This window comes from Peromyscus californicus, unplaced genomic scaffold, assembly GCF_007827085.1.
Source record: "Peromyscus californicus insignis strain IS unplaced genomic scaffold, ASM782708v3 Scaffold_18__1_contigs__length_77618521, whole genome shotgun sequence".
NCBI lineage: Eukaryota > Metazoa > Chordata > Mammalia > Rodentia > Cricetidae > Peromyscus > Peromyscus californicus.
This window is the reverse complement of record NW_026294480.1, coordinates 28434123-28453075: the sequence shown is the minus strand read 5'-3', so window position 1 is coordinate 28453075 and position 18953 is coordinate 28434123. Positions and strand designations below refer to the sequence as shown.

Sequence of the window (18953 nt, the reverse complement as noted above, 5' to 3'; positions counted from 1 at the left end):
AGATCTGGGGATTGCAGAAAAGGGGTCAGAGAGGGGCATGGGGAAGTGTTTCTTTTCTCTTCCACGGGGATACAATGGTAGAGGCCCTTCGGCCAGTACTGTAGCTAGTAGCAAATCATTTCCCAAAGAGGTGAGGCACAAATTTCATCCCGTGAAAGAAATAAAGTTTATTCTGAGAGGCAGCTAATGGTTCTCAGCCACCAGTGCAAGTGAGAATGAGGGAGTATAAAGATGGAGAGGAGAAAATATGGGAAGAGGAAGGTTATGGTAAGGCAAAGCAAAGCCATGCATCACAGCATGCAATCTATCTACACAGCTGCTTATGAAATGTGTACTTATTACAGGCAGAGGTAAATCAAGAGTAGTATACTAGGTATTAATGAATTTCCAGAAAAAAAATGTTCTATAGAACCTTTTCGATATTAAAGTGTCTTTGCTCTTCCTCGAGTTTTTGAAATTTTTCAAACTTCTCAATATTCATTCGGGCAAGATCTTCTTTCATTTGTTTACATTTTTCTTGAAACCTGCATGTGACCCGCATCAGATTGAAATCAGTTTGGCGTGGGATCAGGTTTTTAAGTCTCTAAATGAAGAAAGCATTTCAAAGGTTTCTGTTACTGGAGAATAAAAGGTGTACTGGCATTGCAATCACACATAAGTTTTTGTGTTACAAATAAATTTTATACACACCATTATGTTGATCATTAAAATAAATTAAATATAATATATTAACATATTAATCACTAAGATCTTTACTTGTGTATGGTCAACAAAAACAATATTCATATCTCTTCTTATAAAATAGTGTCATATATATATTTACATTTTTGCCTGCTCTTGATTTTTATCTGGTCTCCTTGATCAAAAGACCTCTTTACTTTTGACCCTCATACAACATAGAGTTTTTTCCCAGAATTTTTCCTTAGACTAACAGTTGTGTCAGTTTCTGTGAAATGTATTTTACACTTCCTTTGAGCTTCTATTCCCCAAGCTATTGCCTTTATTTTCTTATTTCCTTTACCTCCGTGTTTCTTGAGAAGATAGTCTGTCCGCCCTTCTCCCCCATCTTTAGACTATGATGTATACCACTCTACAGAGACATTTTTCCCTTTGTAGCATGCAAACCTGAAGTGGGTTGGGGCTTTCCCAATGTTATTCACTTGCAAGTGCTTGGCATGAAATGGGGACTCAATAAATATCTACACAATGGATGCCTGACTCTGGAAGTTCTTTACAGTTGGTTGTATATTGTCTTCTTTAAGCTACACGAAAGTCCAGTGTGATGGCAGGCAGAAATAATCATTCTTGCTTATACAGCTGGGGAAACTGCGTTGAAAGTTTCTCAGTGACTGAATTGAGTTTACCAAGCTTATTCATGAAGAAGAATCCAGCATTGAATTACTTAGCTTTATGCCTAACCTAGTACCTAACCTGCCCATGGATTCTCAGTTTAAAGTAAAGTACTACCAGATTAATAGTGGCATCCAATTAAAGTAGAGCAATTTGAAAATGGAGGTAGCTCTCTTATCTGTTATGCCATTGTTACTTTGTAAATTAAAATGTAAAGTTTTCCTGTTTCCATTTAAGGCTTTGTGTGAGTGCAGCATGGACTACTAATCCAGAAGCCTGGAAACATTGACCTTCCACTTCACTCATCTCAAAAAAGAAAAAAAAAAAGGCACTGGAGAGATTGCCAACTAAAAAGTACTAAAATTTCATCAAAATACATTTTCTGCAAATTTAAAATGCTCAAGTATTTACCAGGCATTTTCCTTGAATTTGAAGTACTCAGACTTTAAGATCATATGACTAACAAATAAGGACTAGTTAGCCAGCAGGGTAGGGTAGGCACCAAGTGGTTAACACATGTGCACTAGTAGTCTCAAAGGAAGAATCCATGTGAGTTGGGTCAACAGCAGGGATGGGAAAGGAATGTTGGGACAGAGGAGAGATAAGATTGGGGTGTTTGGGTGGATAAAAGGGCAGGAATAGTCTAGACATGTTCAAGGACACTTTCAATGAACATAAATGAAATAGACTTTGTGCTGAGTAATACAGAGAAGCAGTGTTGAGATTGTTTAGTCAATGCAAAGTTCATTTTCAGATGGTGATACAATATATACAAAACAGAAGTCTGTGCTGAAGAACCTCATTGTGTATCACAAAGCCTGACACTCAGGAGACATGCTAGCAGGTTCCTGTAGTGGCCCCTAAAGAAATCTGAGCCGCCATAAAAGCAGGAGACAGGGAGGGGAAAGGAGGACATAGAAAGTACTGGTTGGTGTATGTGCAGACTCAGCAGGTTATATTTGGATGCATATATATATATATATAATATATATATATATAATATTTGGATGCATATATATGTAATAACAATAGGTGAAAAATAAGGAAGGCATGAATTTAGAAGGGAGCAAGGAGGGGTATATTGGACAGTTTGGAGGGAGGAAAGGGAAAGGAGAAATGATGTAATCATATTACAGTCTCAAACATAAAAGAGAAAACAGAGACTTGGATACTAAGTATCTGTAGTGTGGAGAGGAAACAGGAAGACAGAAGGGGTAGATAAACAAATGGAAAACATTAGCATAAAGTAACACCTGGAATGGCCAATGATACAAGTAGCTTCAGTGGAGTTTCCCCAAGACTACAATCTCACAGCCAATTTGCTACACCACCTTTTTCCAGATTAATAATGGCATCCAATGTCTGTTAGGTCTCTTTACGTACCCACCTCTCGAAAAGCCTCACTTCTGAGTTCCTGAAGCCTTATGTTTGTCTGGGGTTGCATGGTTTGTATTTCTAATCCAGTCAGCCCGGTTTTCTTCTTTTTCTGAAGAGCAATGTACAACTGATAGAGAAGTTTCGTTGCTGCCCCTGGCTTCTCTGTGATGATGCTTTGGGCCACATTCTGATCAAACTGCACACCCAGTAGGTGAAGTGTCGGCTCCAAGCGGGAGAAATTATTAAGTTTGGCAGTTGAACCCCTAAATGCGACAATATGTTCATAATATACATTAACATTGAATTAAAAACAAACACCAAATGTCAGAAGTACTGTTAGGACACAACACTGTGAGTTATCCCACAACCCTTAAATGCTTCCTTTTTCTTAAATGAGTCAGTGATGAAAATGCATGGAGACATTTCCCCATTGGCTATGTGTACCTGAAATTTATTGTTTTGTAGAATCTAAAATTCATTAATTTTATATATTTTATGTTGCAAATTGACATAGGAAGTAAGTACAAAAACAGTCAACCAAATGCATTTTTCTAAGTGGATAAAAAGACTACAGTTTTGAAAATTACATTTTATTCTAAAGGCAAAATTACAATACAAATGCCCATTGCATTGAGTTATCATTTATTTTTGCTAAAAATTTAAATTAGTCCTAAAATTTATATTGACAAGCCTAACAATGATCCTCTCAGACACTGTCTATAATTTTTAATTAAGTGATATTATCTATGAAATCCATTATGTTACCCTTCTGTATGTGGTTTATAGTAATTCTTTGAGGTGCAAACGACTCTATAATTTGACATTTTATTTATTATTAATGATTGAATTTCAACATAGCCTCAAACTTTATGAAACTAATGAATTCATTTTACTCTCTCAATTAGCATTTCATTAAATAACAATAGGTACTGAGGATATACCTATTTATTAACTTTAATTAATTACAAAGGTTTATTGACATATCGGGCTAGAGAGATATCTCACAATCACTTGCTGTACTTCCAGAGGACATGGGTTTGACTCCCAGAACATGCATGTCAGCTCCCAGCTATCTCTAACTCCAGTTTCAGGGGATCCAGTGCCATCTTCTGGCCTACATAAACATTAGGCATTCATTTGGTGCACACACACAAAATAATTAAATTAAAAAATTATTAAAGTATTAAAATGAATAAGATGTAGTTGTTACTTTTAGGTGCTCATAGTTAATTAGAAGTATATTTAAATCAAAAGCAATAAAATTGATATATTGCCTCAGAAGTCTGAAACGGTCTGTGGCTGTTCATGTTTAATGAATCTGACCACAGGAGGAACAGATATTCAATGCATTATAACTGCTGTGACTCTATTATCAACCCAGATACACTTATCAGTTCTAGCCTTTGACCTGGTTTCTTCTTATCTTAGCTTCCAACATTCAAATTTGTTCTTTAATACAAAAAAAGCATATAGAGTATACTTGAATGCAAATCAAAGTTCATACTAAAAGTTGTTACTCAGAATCCAGAGTTGCCATATATTTGAGTGATTGTGCAAAACATGTGCAGAGTCTCATGTACCTTACCTACCATACATATTCAGAAAAACGGAGACTGAGAGTTATCTCTCCAACTTAGGTCTGTGTTGTATGTTGGACTGCAATATTTAGAGACATTGTAATACAGAAGGGAGAATACAAAAGCAATCACTAATCATTTTCATTTTTTTCAAAGCTTATCCCTACTGCCAAAAGAACTGACTCCCTCCTCTCACTTGGTTTACATAGCTTCCTGAATATAGTGTTTACCTGTTAATATTATACAAGTTTGGCTTACTGTTTGTTTTTAAGATGGCGTTAATGAACTAGTGCAACCACCTGGTATATAACAATAATCCTCCCTGGAAGACTTAATGAATATTCTACATTCCCAATAAGTCAAATTTTGAGGAACACAACTTGAAGGGCCCTAGGAAATCTGTGATTTTTTAAGGCATCTGCACAACCAGCAGAGTAGAATAACCAGCTCTTGTTTTTGAATACAGAAAAACAGCTGGGACATCTTTGCTCCGGAGACAGAGCATATGATGCAAACAATGACCTCGGCGGGAATATGGAATGTGCCCTGGGAAAAGTCCTTGCCCTCTGCTTACACTCTTTGCTTGCTAAGGGACTTAAGTCTCTTCTGCTGCATGCCACCAAGCAACTTAACACACTTACTCTCAACATGAGAACAGCTACCCTCCAAAAGGTATTTCCTTATTCCCTATTTGTTTTCCTTTTAACTGATCTGCTTTGGCAAAACTAACATGGTTTTAAAGCAAAGAATCCTCTCAGAGTTGGGCAAGTTATTCTTAAAAGTGAGTCATTTCTAAGACATGTAACTTCACGTTTTTAGCAGCATACAATATATAATTTTCATTTCCGACCACAATAAAGATATTAGACAAACTGCATACCTCGTGATCATATACCTTGTCTTAGGATTTCTACTACTTTGAAAAAAAAAAAAAAACCACCATGTCCAAAAGTAACTTAGGGAGGAAAGGGTTTATTTTCATCTTATACACCCAAATAATCGTCCTTCACTGAAGGAAGTCAGGAGAGGAACCTGGAGGCAGGAAGTGATGTAGCAGCCATGGGGGAGTGCTGCTTACTGGCTTACTCTCCATGGCTTGTTAGTTTAGAGCTGCCACACCTCAACATCCACACAGCATTGCTTCCAAGGACCCCCATGGATGTCAAAATCTACTAATAAAATGGCAATAGTATTTTCATATAATTTAAGTTCATGCTCTCCTATAGTTTAATTCTTCTCTAGATTACAGTGGAATTTCCCTGGATATTTTCAGCCCTTGCTTGAATCCATGGATAAAGACTGTAGCTGTGGAAGACTCACTATGTACATAAAATATTGCATGAGAAATGAGATTGGGATGGTCCTTTAAAATTTCTATGGCCATTTAGGTATAGATTGTGATGCTGATTTTTTTCATTATGGAAATAATATTATAAATTTACCAAGGGTGGGGATAATGCTTGAGTGCAACTTTAAGGATATTTCAATATATTTGAAGAGTGTTCTAGTTTACTTTGGTTGATGTAATAGACATTATGACCAAAAACAAGCTAGGGGGGGAATTTTATTTGCCTTACACTTTCTAAATCACAGGACGTCATTGAGGAAGTCACAGTGGGGGGAATGAAGACAGGAACGGAGGAGTGCTGCTCATTGCTTTGTTCTCTATGGAATGCTCAGCTTGCTTTCTTATCCAGGCCAGGTGCCTAAGGGTGGAACCACTCATGGTGGGCTTGGTCCTCCTGCATCATCATTAATAAAGAAAATGTCCCACTGACATGCTCACAGGCCAATCTGATAGAGGCAATTCATCAAGTTCTTGCTTCCCAGGCAATTCCAGTGTTTGTCAAGTTGACAAGACCTAACCAGCACAAGAAGCTAACATTTGTTATGTCATTTTCCAATCATTTTGGACACCTATCTTTAGCAGTTACTCCAATAAGAACTGACACAAACAAATAATCATAACTTAATATGATAAGGAAAAGTATCACCTAAGTGTCATTAGAACAGAGAGAAGACAAAGAGCAAAATCTGCTGGCAAAATTAAGAAGTTTAAAGAAGGGTGGACTTTTAGTTGGATCCTAAAAATGAATTAGAGTTTTTCATGGAAAAAGTGAAAGAATAGTAATATGCAAAGATACATGCCTGGGTTAGAATGAAAATGGCCCCCATACGCTCATATATTTGAATGTTTGGTCCCCAGATGGTAGAACTGTTTGGGATGGTGTGGTGGTTTGAACGAAAATTACCCTCAAAGGTAGTGGCACTATTGGGAGGTGTGGCTTTGCTGGAGTACGTGTTGCCTCATTGGAGGAAGCATGTCACTATGGAGGCAGGCTTTGAGGTCTCATATATGCTCAAGCTTTGCTCACTGTGATACTCAGACCATTTCCTGTTGCCTACAAGGTGTAGGACTCTCAGTGACTTCTCTAGTATCATGTCTGCCTGCACACCACCATGTCCCATCACGATGATGATGGACTGAACCTCTGAACTTTAAGCCACCTCACTTAAATATTTTCCTTTATAAGAGTTGCTGTGGTTATGGTGTCTCTTCACAGCAATAGAAACCCTAACTAAGACAGATGGATTATGAAGTGTGGACTTATTGGAGATGGTATGTCACTGAGGCTGGTCTTTGAGGATTTACCAACCCACACCATTACTTGTTTTTTTTTTGTTTTGCTTTGTTTTGTTTTGTTTTTTATTGACTGAAATATCCCTATGTTCTAGAAGCTTAAGAAATGAGCTGGGAAGGATCACTGAGAGAGAGAGAGAGAGAGAGAGAGAGAGAGAGAGAGAGAGAGAGAGAGAGAGAGAGAGAGAGAGGTGGGAGGGCACGAATATATGCTCAATGGTATGAAAATTTGTTTACAATTACAATCTATGGCTTCTATTGTGTCATATGATTCCTTCCTGTACAACTGCTGGAATCTAGATTTATAAAGAAATGAGTCGCCCATGAAGAGGATGTATCAGATAACTTTTGGTACAGACAATTTTACTATAGGAATGTGTGAGTGGGAAGTGTCGGTAAAAAGTGATTTGTGTTAGGTTACTGAGAAGGGGAGGGGAGAAGTGAAGTGTTTGCCAGGTGAGCATGAGAATCTGGGTTCCACTATCAGAATTCATGTGAAAATACTGAATGTGGTACCCAACACTTGTAATTCCAGCGCTGGGGAGATGGAGGCAGGAGCAACCCTGGTGCTCAATAGCTAAGCATTCCTGCTCCGGACCCAGTGAGCATTTCAAAAAGCAAGGTGGACTGTTCCTGAGGAATGGAAGGAGAACTAAGATGGTCCTTGGGCCTACCATATACATGTGTATGAGTGCACCCATGTACACACACACACACACACACACACACACACACACACACACACACGCACATACACCACCAACAGCAGCGGAATAAATACCTCAATAACTGACCTGCTTAAAGACTGAAAGACCTCAGACAAAAATTTAAAAAATCACCCTTTCAGAACTGTGAAAATCAGAGATCAGACAAGGATTTGCAACAATTCAAAGAACAGATATTTAAGAACACGCCCACAAGACCACCCACTGGGGTAACAGTGACAACAATACTATAGGGTAAGAAGTCACTATTTTTTAATTGGTTTTAAGGATTACTTCATGGGATAGCATGCAAACTGACACTGTTAATGAGGGCAAGAACCTGGGGTGAGTTAGGTCATGAGCCCAGGGGGAAACGTATTACTATTCTTCTATTAAATGATCACAGCGACAAAATTACTCCCGATGACATTGCTATGCCCATAGATTGATGGATGGATCACTTAAGCCTCATCAGAGAAGCTCTTTCTCTTGCAGTGGATGGCAGTTCCTATGGAGACTTACAAATGGACAATACGAAGAGAGTGGGAGACTTTGAAGCACTCAGCCCCCAATTAATTGTCTTTATCACACCTCTTCCTCAGTGCTCATGGATCCATGCTGAGCACGATGCAGAAGGAGTGGAAGAGCCAGAGGTTGTGGACAACATCAAGGAAACCCTGTTTCCAGGACACATTGTTCCAGGTTTACATATGAACTCACTGAGTCTGTGACAAAAGACCTTTACAAGGTCAATCAAGTCAAAAACCCGGCATGGCTAAAAGGAAGTGGACACAGAGTCCCACTTTAACAAGAAGCCACAGACAGCTGCTGAGAGAGCAAAAATCAGTTTGCTTCAATTGGGGGACACTGATCCATCAACATACACCAAGGCAGTTCATGCTCTGCAGCAGTTGACTAACACAAAATGGACGCTATGTTTTCTGGTATGTGTTCTTTCTGTTATCGTTTTTAAGACAGAAAGAATTTGAAGTTGGGTTTGTGTAGCAGCATCTGGGAGAAGGTGGATGGGAAAGAATACAATCAAAATATATTGTACAAAGTCTTTTAAAATTAAAAAAATGAGCCGGGCGGTGGTGGCGCACGCCTTTAATCCCAGCACTCGGGAGGCAGAGCCAGGCGGATCTCTGTGAGTTCGAGGCCAGCCTGGGCTACAGAGTGAGTTCCAGGAAAGGCGCAAAGCTACACAGAGAAACCCTGTCTCGAAAAAACCAAAAAAAAAAAAAAAACAAACAAAAAAAAATTAAAAAAATGAACATGGTGCTTGATCTCTATAATAGTTATTTTGTTTTTGTTTTTGTTTTGTTTTTTGTCATTTCACATCATTTTATCCCCCCTTTCCTTTTAATTCCAAGGCAGTCTCCAAATACAGCAGCAGTAGCTATAAAATCCATCAATCAATAGAGAAGGCAAACAGATCTGAAAGCTCCTCAACAAAGATCCTATATTTCAAGCACTGCCACTATTTGACCTGCATGACAGTGCTATAGAAAAATCCTTTTCTTGTAGATTTGTCATTATTTGATCTGTCATAAAGATTACTTATTGGGTAAAGTCACATTCCAAAGGTATTAGTACAGAGTAATTAGTGGCACATGTGCAAGATTCTAGCTGCCTGGCATGGTGCTATCAGTTATGCTAAACAAGGGCTTTCTCAAAACTAGAGAGACTTAAGAATGAGCTGTGCTGAGTCAGAAGTTCTTGTAGTTCCCAAGCAATGATCTACAAGGCAACATACATGTGTGCAAGAGTATGGGCTCCTGGAAAAGACTTGAGGTATTTAAAACATCTCATGTCTCTCACCTGGTTAAGGTGTTAATACGGGAAGTAATACGGGAAGTAATAAAGTGTTAATATGGGAACTAAGGCAGAACCCGACATTTCCAAAGCAAAACATGATTCAACACTCTCACAATCACTCAGCAAAGGCAGACTAACTGTTCAAAATGTGCACTGGCTGATCACTAAGTTATCAGGCAGATGATATAGGTACTGAATACAGTGAGGAATAGAGGCTTTACAGAATGTGTCCCCCAAAGTCATTAAGGAAACAAAAAGCCGCTGAAGTTGCATCCACAGCAGACAGCAGCAATAGCCAAAACTGCTGAAATCTGAGTCAGCACATTGGTATTTTGAATGAGATGTCCCCCTACAAGTCTTGGGCATTTGAATACTTAGTACCTAGTTGGTGGCTGTTTACAGAGGATTGGGAGATGTGACCACTGGGATCCAGCTTTGAAGTTTCAAAAAGACTTACTCAATTTTGAGTTAAGTCTACCAGCTCATTGCTTGTGGATGAAGATGGGAGTGCTGAGCTGTTACTCCAGCATCATGCTTGACCGCCTACCTGCTGCCATTGCTCTCCACTGTAATAGTGATGGGCTCTTATCCTTCCAGAACTAGAAGTCTAAAATAATCTCTTCCTTTTAAAAGTTGCTTTGGGCCTGGTGCCTTTTCACAGAAATAGATAAATAACTAAGACAGTGCATTATATCATTTTCTATCCTCAATGCTCAATAATTATCACACATGCAGATAAACAAGAAAGTATGGATCACATATAAGAAAAAGACCCAGTAGAAGCTCTCTGACAAAGCCTACAAAAATATTTTAAAAGGGATATAAAATATTTTCAAAAGCTAAAAGAAATTATTATTTTTTTTTTTTTTTTGGTTTTTCGAGACAGGGTTTCTCTGTGTAGCTTTGCACCTTTCCTGGAACTCACTTGGTAGTCCAGGCTGGCCTCGAACTCACAGAGATCCGCCTGACTCTGCCTCCCGAGTGCTGGGATTAAAGGCGTGCGCCACCACCGCCCGGCGAAATTATTTTTTACTTAGAGGAAAGAATAAGGAAAAACTCTCAACAATAAAGAAATTATTGAATTATAAAAATAAGAACCAAATAGAATTTTAGAGATTAGAATTACTACTGAAAGTTGGTCCAGCTAGTGTGGTTAGCAGTGACCAAGACTCAGGAATGAAACACTCACCACAAGAGTTCAACCACAGGTATGATTGGTTAGAAGAAAGAATAAAAAAACCCAAGGATATATCAGCTGAAATTATTCAGGCACAGAACAGTAAGAAAAAAAATAAAAACAATAAATGACCACAATTTCAAAACACCAAACACTATCCAACAAAATGGAAAAAAAAATGTACCTCAAGGACATCATAACAAAGTTATAATTTAAATTATGCAATGGAAAAATATTTGCAAATCATTTATCTGACAACAAACTTACCTTGGAATATGAAAATAACATAAAACAACAAGAATGCAATCTGATTTAAAACAAGTAGAATATCAAAATAGACATTACATCAATGAAGATGAATAAATGAATAATAAGATGTAAAGATATTTAACAGCATTAGAGATCAGGGAAATGTGATTTAAAATCATAATGCACTACACATTCAGTCTATTAGGATGGCTTTGAAGAGAGGAGAGGTGGGGAGGAAGTGCAAACAGCAGCAGAGGGGAAACTGTTATAATATAATCAAAATATATTGTATGAAAAAAGTCAATTTTCAACAAAAATAATATGGAAAAAGGCAATCACAAATGTTGATAAGAATGTAGTGAAACTGAAACCCTTGTATGCTGCTACTGTAGATTTAAACAGTGTGGGTGCTTTATCAAACAGCTTATATGTGTTTTCATACATATATACATATATTTATGATATATACATGATGTATATACAATTATATACATATATATGTATCACAGCAATGACATTCCTAGTCATATAGTCAAGAGGAACAAATACTCAAAGGGAATAAGAATATAACCATGCACAATACAACATTCATAATAAATAATAACTCCAGTGAAAAAAGCTCAAATATCTATCTACAGATAAACAAAATGTGGCATGTCATACCCATGGAATTGAAAATTTCCCAGCAAGTAAGTAGTAATGAAGAAGAGGCACACAGATGAGCCTTGAGACTTGATCTTAAGTGAGAAAAGCCAAACAAAATGTGTCCTTTTTTCTGACACATTTCTTTACTCCATTGGTAAGCACCATGCGTAGCTGGAAAATCCAGAGACTGGAAGCTTACACGCACCAGGGCCTCAGTATCATAAATATGTAACTATACTAAAACCAAGCACACTGAGTCATAAACTTTCAAATGACAAATTACAGTCTAAAATTATATTTCGATATTACTGCTAAGACAAATTGTGTGTTTTTATTAACAGTTAAGTCCTATTGTATATTTTTAAAACACAATAATACTGATTGGTCACCAAGGAAACTACATTGCATTCTGTTTCTATCCTTTAATGAAGGAAGAATCAGGGCTGGCGAGATGACTTGGGAGTTAAGAATGCTGGCTATTCTACCAGAGGACCTGGGTTTGATTCCCAGCACCCACATGGCAGCTCACGACTGTCTGTAACTCCAGTCTCATGGGATTTGACAGCTTCTTCTGGCCTCTGTGGACACTGCATGCATATGGTGCACAGACATACAGGCAAGCACTTGTACACATAAAATGAAAATAAATAAAAATCTCAAAACAAGAGAGAACACTGCAGTAACAAAAGAAAGGAGAAACCTGGGCTGGGACTACAGAGGTATGGAAGGAATAAGACTGTGACTTTCCTACAGAAGCAGTCTTGTTGCAAATACATTCATTCCTCTCCTTTGTATTCTGGAGACAACAAAGGACTAAATGCCAAAAAATATTGACTTTTTTTTTTGACGAATAGAATAACTTTACTAACCTGCTCTCTGAAAATTCTGAAAAATCACTCTGAAGTTCAAACTTGTACAGAACTTCTCCAATTAGATAGCCATTTGAAAATGCCTTTGCAAATGACTTGGGACCTGAATTTTAAAACATTGAAATAAAATAGTAAATTATAGTGTGATGTATATAATCAAACCAGCATAACTGAGCACACACACACACCATGTCCTGAATATATTTATAGAGACATCTTTTAATAACCAATGTAAAAGGTTTAACAGTAGACATTATTGTTAACCCCAAAGATAAACCAGTAGTTGATGGTAAACAAAATTTTAAAAGAAGTAGAATTTTTTTCTAATTAACATTAAACAAAACACAATACAATTAATAAGTAACCTTAATCTAAAACAACTGTCAAGGTATTCTATGAAACTGTGCTCTAAATACATAGGCAATGTCTCCAACCAACAGGGATAGTACATTCTAATTGAGATGCAATCTAATTTTTTTTTTAAATATAGATTTAATTTAACCTATAAAGTAGTGGGAAATGTACGAAAAATCATCCATAGTCTTAAAAATAATCCTTAATGGACACAATAAGAATCTTTTTTCATGGTTCAGACAGGTCAACACTGTCCAATTGATGTGCAATGGAATGATGGCAGCTCCTCAGAACAGAGTTCTCAAAAGAAAAAAAGACAGCTAAGAAATATTTTTAAATGTATTCAACATCCTTACTAATTAGTGCAATGCGAATACAACAACGTTGAGATTTCATCTTTCTGCAGTCAGAATGGTTAAGGTCAACCCGATGACTCACAACAAACGCAGATGAGGACACGGGGAAGGATGAACCCTTAGTTATTGTTGGTGAGACTGCAGGTTGGCACAGCCACTGGGTAAAACAGCGCAGAGAATTCTCAAAAATCCAAGAACATATCTGCCATATGACCTAACCATACCATTCCCTGGTATATTCCTGAAGGATTCCGCATCCTATTCTAGATACTTTCTCATCAATCTATTCACAATAGGCTAGGAAATAGAAACCGCCTAAATGTCCTTCAAATGATGAATAGATGATGAAAAATTGGTACATATAGACAATATTCTATTTAGCTGTAGAGAAACCTGAAATTATGGGATTTGCCGGTAAATGGATGAAAGGGGAAACTATTGCACAGAGGCAAGCCAGATACAGAAAAACAAACAACACATGTCCTTAATTATTCTTTCTTTAAAAATGTCCTTAAGTATGGATGCAAAGAGGTTGGTAGTAGGGGAATCAGACACGCTGATCTCAAAGGCCTCACTCAGGGAACTCTATGCCAACTGTATGTATTTTCATATCTGATCCCAGCACACAATTTTAAATAAAAATTTCTTGATATTTCTTCTCATAGTACTTAATCTGAATGATGTTCCAATTTTATGGTGATTCAACATGATCATACTTTTTTCTTTATGGACATTTCCTCTAAAGTGGCAGGTCTGGCACTCATCAGTGGCCTTAAGTACGCTTGCTCTCAAGAGACCAGTTTGATTGTTGTTTTAAAACTATTCATCACAGAACACATTCAAAGTTTATAGATTTAGGCTCCCAATCAGTCCCATTTGCCCTTGAAAATTTTTCCTTAAAGAGTGGACACCTCTGGGATGACAATTCATAATTCATACTACATACTACCTCTATGAAATAAGCTTGTTCTTCATAACCAAGGAATCCACTGTCCTTAACATGGCAACATTTGTGACGCCATCAAAGAACCTTGTGATGATTGGCATGATCTTTCATTAAACGAAAGTGCCATCTGATATGATTCTTTGATTATCTAAAGCTGATACAATCCCAAGGCTTACTTCCTCATTAGGACAGACTGTGTTAACATTTCCTCCTATACTGTTGTTACTTTCCATGCCCTTGAAGATCTCCTGATGCACCAGAGCTGTTCCCTGGTTTGGCTGCCACCACTATCCTCCATGGCCATTCCATCTCTACTGCTAATTGCATCTTTCTTTCCAGTTTCCTCACCAGTCTCTTCTGTAATCCATCCCTATTCTCTTAGTTTTCTCATAAGCCATTTGACCTGGAGCCATTGCCAGACTGTAGAGATACCTTTTTTCCGGGTCCTAGCTCTTGGGGGTTTGGGTTCAATTTTTAAGCACACTTCTTTCTGTTCAGAAGCTATTGCTCTGTCTCCTCCCTTGACTGCTGCCCTCTGTACCTTGCCCTGTACTTGTTTAAGCCAATCCAATGCCTGGAATTCAGCCCACAAATAACTAGGATATAGACTAGTAGTATTCTGTCACTCTTGATACAGCAGATAAATGGGCAGTAGCAAAGTATTTGCCATAAACATGATTTGCTTAAAAATACTCACAATCCACTTCCTTTGAAATGACACAGAATATTAATTATACAACTCCAATATAGACAAAATAGAGGTGTTTATGGCATAAAGTCAAAGGAGTAATCAGTTATTTATCTTGCTGTCAGAATAATTCATAATAAAAATAATATAAAACGTTGGTCAGTGGGTTCTCATGCATAAAGGACTTTAGATTTATGGTGTCAGCATGAAGGATTACACTGAAAAAATATATTAAATGGTAAGATCAACAAAGAAGTTAGTACAAAATGGAAAAAACAGGAAAGAATACATGCAAACAATGAAGCAAAGAAAGGAAAAGGGAAGAAAAGCATGGGCATTAGGGATATGTAGATTAAGAGGACAATGTGGAATGAATTGATAAGACATTACTCCCTTTCAATCTATATATCCCTACAAGACATAACAAGCCAAAGAGAAAGGGAGCAACGTAAGTAAAGGGTAAATCAGGGAGAGGCATAGTAAGAAAAACAGGGAAAGCATTTCTCCTTTTAGTTTTATTGTGCTTTTTTCCTCCCATTCAGTATCACTAAGCAGTATAACTAATTCCATAGTAACCACCTCCATGAATTAATTGCACTATGAGTTGTCATTTCCAATGTGAAGAAGTGACAAGTTGACTCCAGGACAATGGACAGTAAATAGTATAAGAAATGTGATAAGGGGCACTACTCATCTTTAAGACAGTTTATTTTTCATCATGGATCATGGTTGTTTAGCAGAAACTCAGCCCCACCTACAACCATACAAGCCATAGGTCTGGTGCTCATCACTGAAATTGACATGTGATAAAATCTTTAATGTCATCCTTTGTGATAGGTCTGTCATGCTCCAGTAGCAGGTAGTAGATGGCCTGTGCACTTCTCTACCAGTGTGGACCAGTGTTAGTTGAAGAAAACACTTAAAGCCATCCACAGTCTAAAGTGGTAGCGAAGGATCTGGAAGAAGGGACTTTGTTTTGTTCCTGGTCTGTGTACATGCCACTTAACCTTACCTAATTGAACATCCATAGTTTTTTTTTATGTGTAAAAGAGGAAGACTGGATCCTCGGCCATAAAGAATTATTTGAGAATTATATGAGACATTGCACATATAGTGCCTGGAGTCATGACTGACTCACAATGTGCTCAGCAGTGATTTTATTATCATGATTACACTCTTCTAAAAAGATGGGTCATGTTAGCTGTACAGACTCCACACTGAGTAACAGATCTTCAATGGTGATGTTCCATGAACACTTCTCCAAAGGGTATTTCAATGTCCAGAAAGCAAACATTTGACACTGCCCTGAAACCCAGATACGAGCTCACCATAGGGCCAGGTATAACACCTTCACCACTCTGGTCAAGCATCTAGAATCAGTTGATTTGTACAGAAAAATATTGACTGTTTGCATTCAGTGGATAAGTAAACACTAAAAAGGCCCATAACACTTCCCATTAGATATTTCAACTAAATAAATAAAGAATAAATTTCAGACAATTCTGGCTTAGAGATTGTAGATAAAAGATAAAAAACCATGCCACTTCATGCTCACTGGCATTTGCTCCCTTATGACAAGAAGAAAGATCCTGTCTACATCTCAATCACATGTTTTAAAATCAAGCAAATTTATTTTCCTTTGAAAGAGATAAAGGTCACTGCTGGCAGCTGGAAAATGGCCCATTTCTAAGAGCCCTTTGCATTCCTCAGAGCTGGCCAGCACTCACGGAAAGACCTTGGCCTGCTTGTGTTGAGCATAACCAATTTCACAGCATACTAACTGCAGATAAGGCTCATTTGTGGTCCTGGTGGATCAAACAACACACCCACTGTAATTATGTCTAAACTCAGACAAAACCAAGAGACTGTCCAGGACACGAATGGGACTGAACATCCCTAAATCTGACCAGTATTAGTGATGGCCGATTTCTCACTGATCACTGCTCTACCCTGCTTGCTTCTCCCTATTGCTAGGTATGTCATCAAGCAACAAAATCAGAGAATTTCCTAGTTTTTGAGAGGGTCAGACACAGCATAAAGCGCCATTTCCAGAAGCCCTCCTCCACAACACTCACTGGGAGCCCAAACACTTCCTAACACCCTCACAGAGAGTCTGCACACATTCTCGCCTTGCAAACACTCAATAAGTGAATGTTTTCATGCTTCACCCAGCTGTAGCTGTGTCCTGTGGCTTTTGCCTGGAGTGCCTTGACCAATTTCCCTTCAAATGACAAAAATGGTTGACCTTTACAATTCTCTCCGCGGAAGGAAGGTTTCATCAGAATCTCAAGGTTTATATTGGAAATGAAATCTTAATTTCTATGTTATAGGATTTCAATTATGAAAATACTTGGCATCATTATTGTCATGAAACTCTGGTCTTGAAGCATTAGTTCTGGTTTACACAATGCTGGCTGTTTTTTACACTTGCCATATTGGTGTTTACTATCACTAGCAAAAGGATTCTGTGTTTTAATAAAGAAAAATGCTGCTTAGTAGCTAGAAAATACAGATATAGTATTTTCTACCAGAAGTGATATGGTTTGTAATGACCCTGACAATGAACTAGCAGAAAATGTGAGCTTTAATGACACTCTGTAAAGGAGGAAGGGATCTAGAGACAGCCAGTTTAATGTCCTACCTGGACAACTGTAAACCAAGCTCTCTTCAGATATGACTGAATTTATGTGTTAATACACCAAGGAAGCATGAAACGATTTCTTGTCGTTTTTCAGTTTATGTTACTGCAGCAGAACAACACAAAACATTCACTTATTTAAAGTCTTTTCTCACATTTCCAAAAGTGAGAAAGTTCAGTACCAAAGTGTCAGAACCTGGCAAAGGCCTTTTGGCTGCATCGCAACATGGTACGAGGTGCAAGTACAGGTGAGTATGTAAGGTGGACACAGATAGAGACCAAGTTTATCGTCTCATCAGGATGACACCCCAACAATGTTACTGTGAACACCATCAGGAAGGGAATTAAATTTTAGCCTAAGTTTTGACATGGACTGTGAACACGTGACAAGGCCTGAGATTCATTTTCAGATCTAAAATCATATTATTTTATAATATGATAGGATCACAATACATCATAAAATATGTATTCAGTAGGACTATTTATATAGCTCCATTTTAAAAAGTAAAACTTGAGATTAAAAAGAAATAAACCTATGAAAGTATCTAAATAAAGTATAACCAGTTGAGCATGGTGGTGCAGGTCCATAATCCCAGCACTCAGGGGCTGAGACAGGTGGATTGCCATTTGTTCTAGGCTATCTAAACTTTCTAAGGCAGGAATGATAGACTATGTCTCAAAAGCCATCCAAGTGAACAATAAAGTATGCCCATAAAATTGAAGGCAATTCTCAAGAACTATTAATATTCAACATAGAAAGACTAAATTGGGCCTTGGGGAAACCCAACTGTTAATAAACAAGGAGCTTAGAATATTTCATAAAACACAAAATTGAACTATTTAATTAAAAATCATGTGAACAATATTTCTTGTGCATACTGGGTGACAACGCAACCGTGTACTCTAATACCAGGAGAATTTACAGTGATTGAAATTTCAGGGGCTTTCAGCTGCAGAAGGAAACGAGAGAATACTTTTAAATATTGTGTCGTCCTCAAATATTGTGGGGTGGGAAGTATGAAGCAAATATAATCTAATCCCATTTTAATCAATATATTGATAAAATGTGTCCATCAGAAGCATAATAAAAACCAAACATCGGCTTTGTTTGGGGATTGTCTGATAATAGATCATTCTAACTGACAACAAGCAATTTGATCTATAAATGTGTTTTCCTCTGAGTGTGCCAGGCAGACATATGGATCCTGTTAATTTTCCAATAATACTTAGTTTGATGGCCTTCTCCCCATAAGAAATTGTCACCCCATAATATAAAATCTACAATGATTGGCATCAGAGAATTCCTCAGAACTTCCTTATATTAGTAAAACTGGGCTTGCTCACTCACAATGCTAGAAAATGCTGAAATAAAGCTTACTGAGTATCCAGCAGATGTCGGCCATGGTTCAGTAGTTATCATCAATGATAACCTGCCATCTTCTCAAATACACATTAGTTATGCCTTCTCTGGCACAAAATAATAGTATCTAAAGATTATTATTCCCATTTCAGATTTCAAGACATAAAGGTATTTATTTCCTGAATGCAGCTTTCTCTTTAGTGT

At 37.6% G+C, this 18953-nt stretch overlaps 1 protein-coding gene across 8 annotated transcripts in view; it reads right to left on the bottom strand.

Moving 5' to 3' along the window:
- The window catches only part of Spef2 (sperm flagellar 2), a 176177-nt gene that overhangs the window by 150166 nt on the left and 7058 nt on the right, over window positions 1–18953 (bottom strand). For 5 of the 8 annotated variants that reach the window (XM_052743144.1, XM_052743145.1, XM_052743140.1 and 2 more), the window contains exons 2-4: window positions 12408–12510; window positions 2738–2990; window positions 413–583 (exon numbers count right to left, since the gene is read on the bottom strand). In XM_052743144.1, the coding sequence (XP_052599104.1) occupies window positions 413–583; window positions 2738–2990; window positions 12408–12510 (527 nt within the window). The remainder of the gene's footprint in view (window positions 1–412; window positions 584–2737; window positions 2991–12407; window positions 12511–18953) is intronic. The other 3 variants (XM_052743148.1, XM_052743142.1, XM_052743143.1) reach the window with 2 other exon arrangements.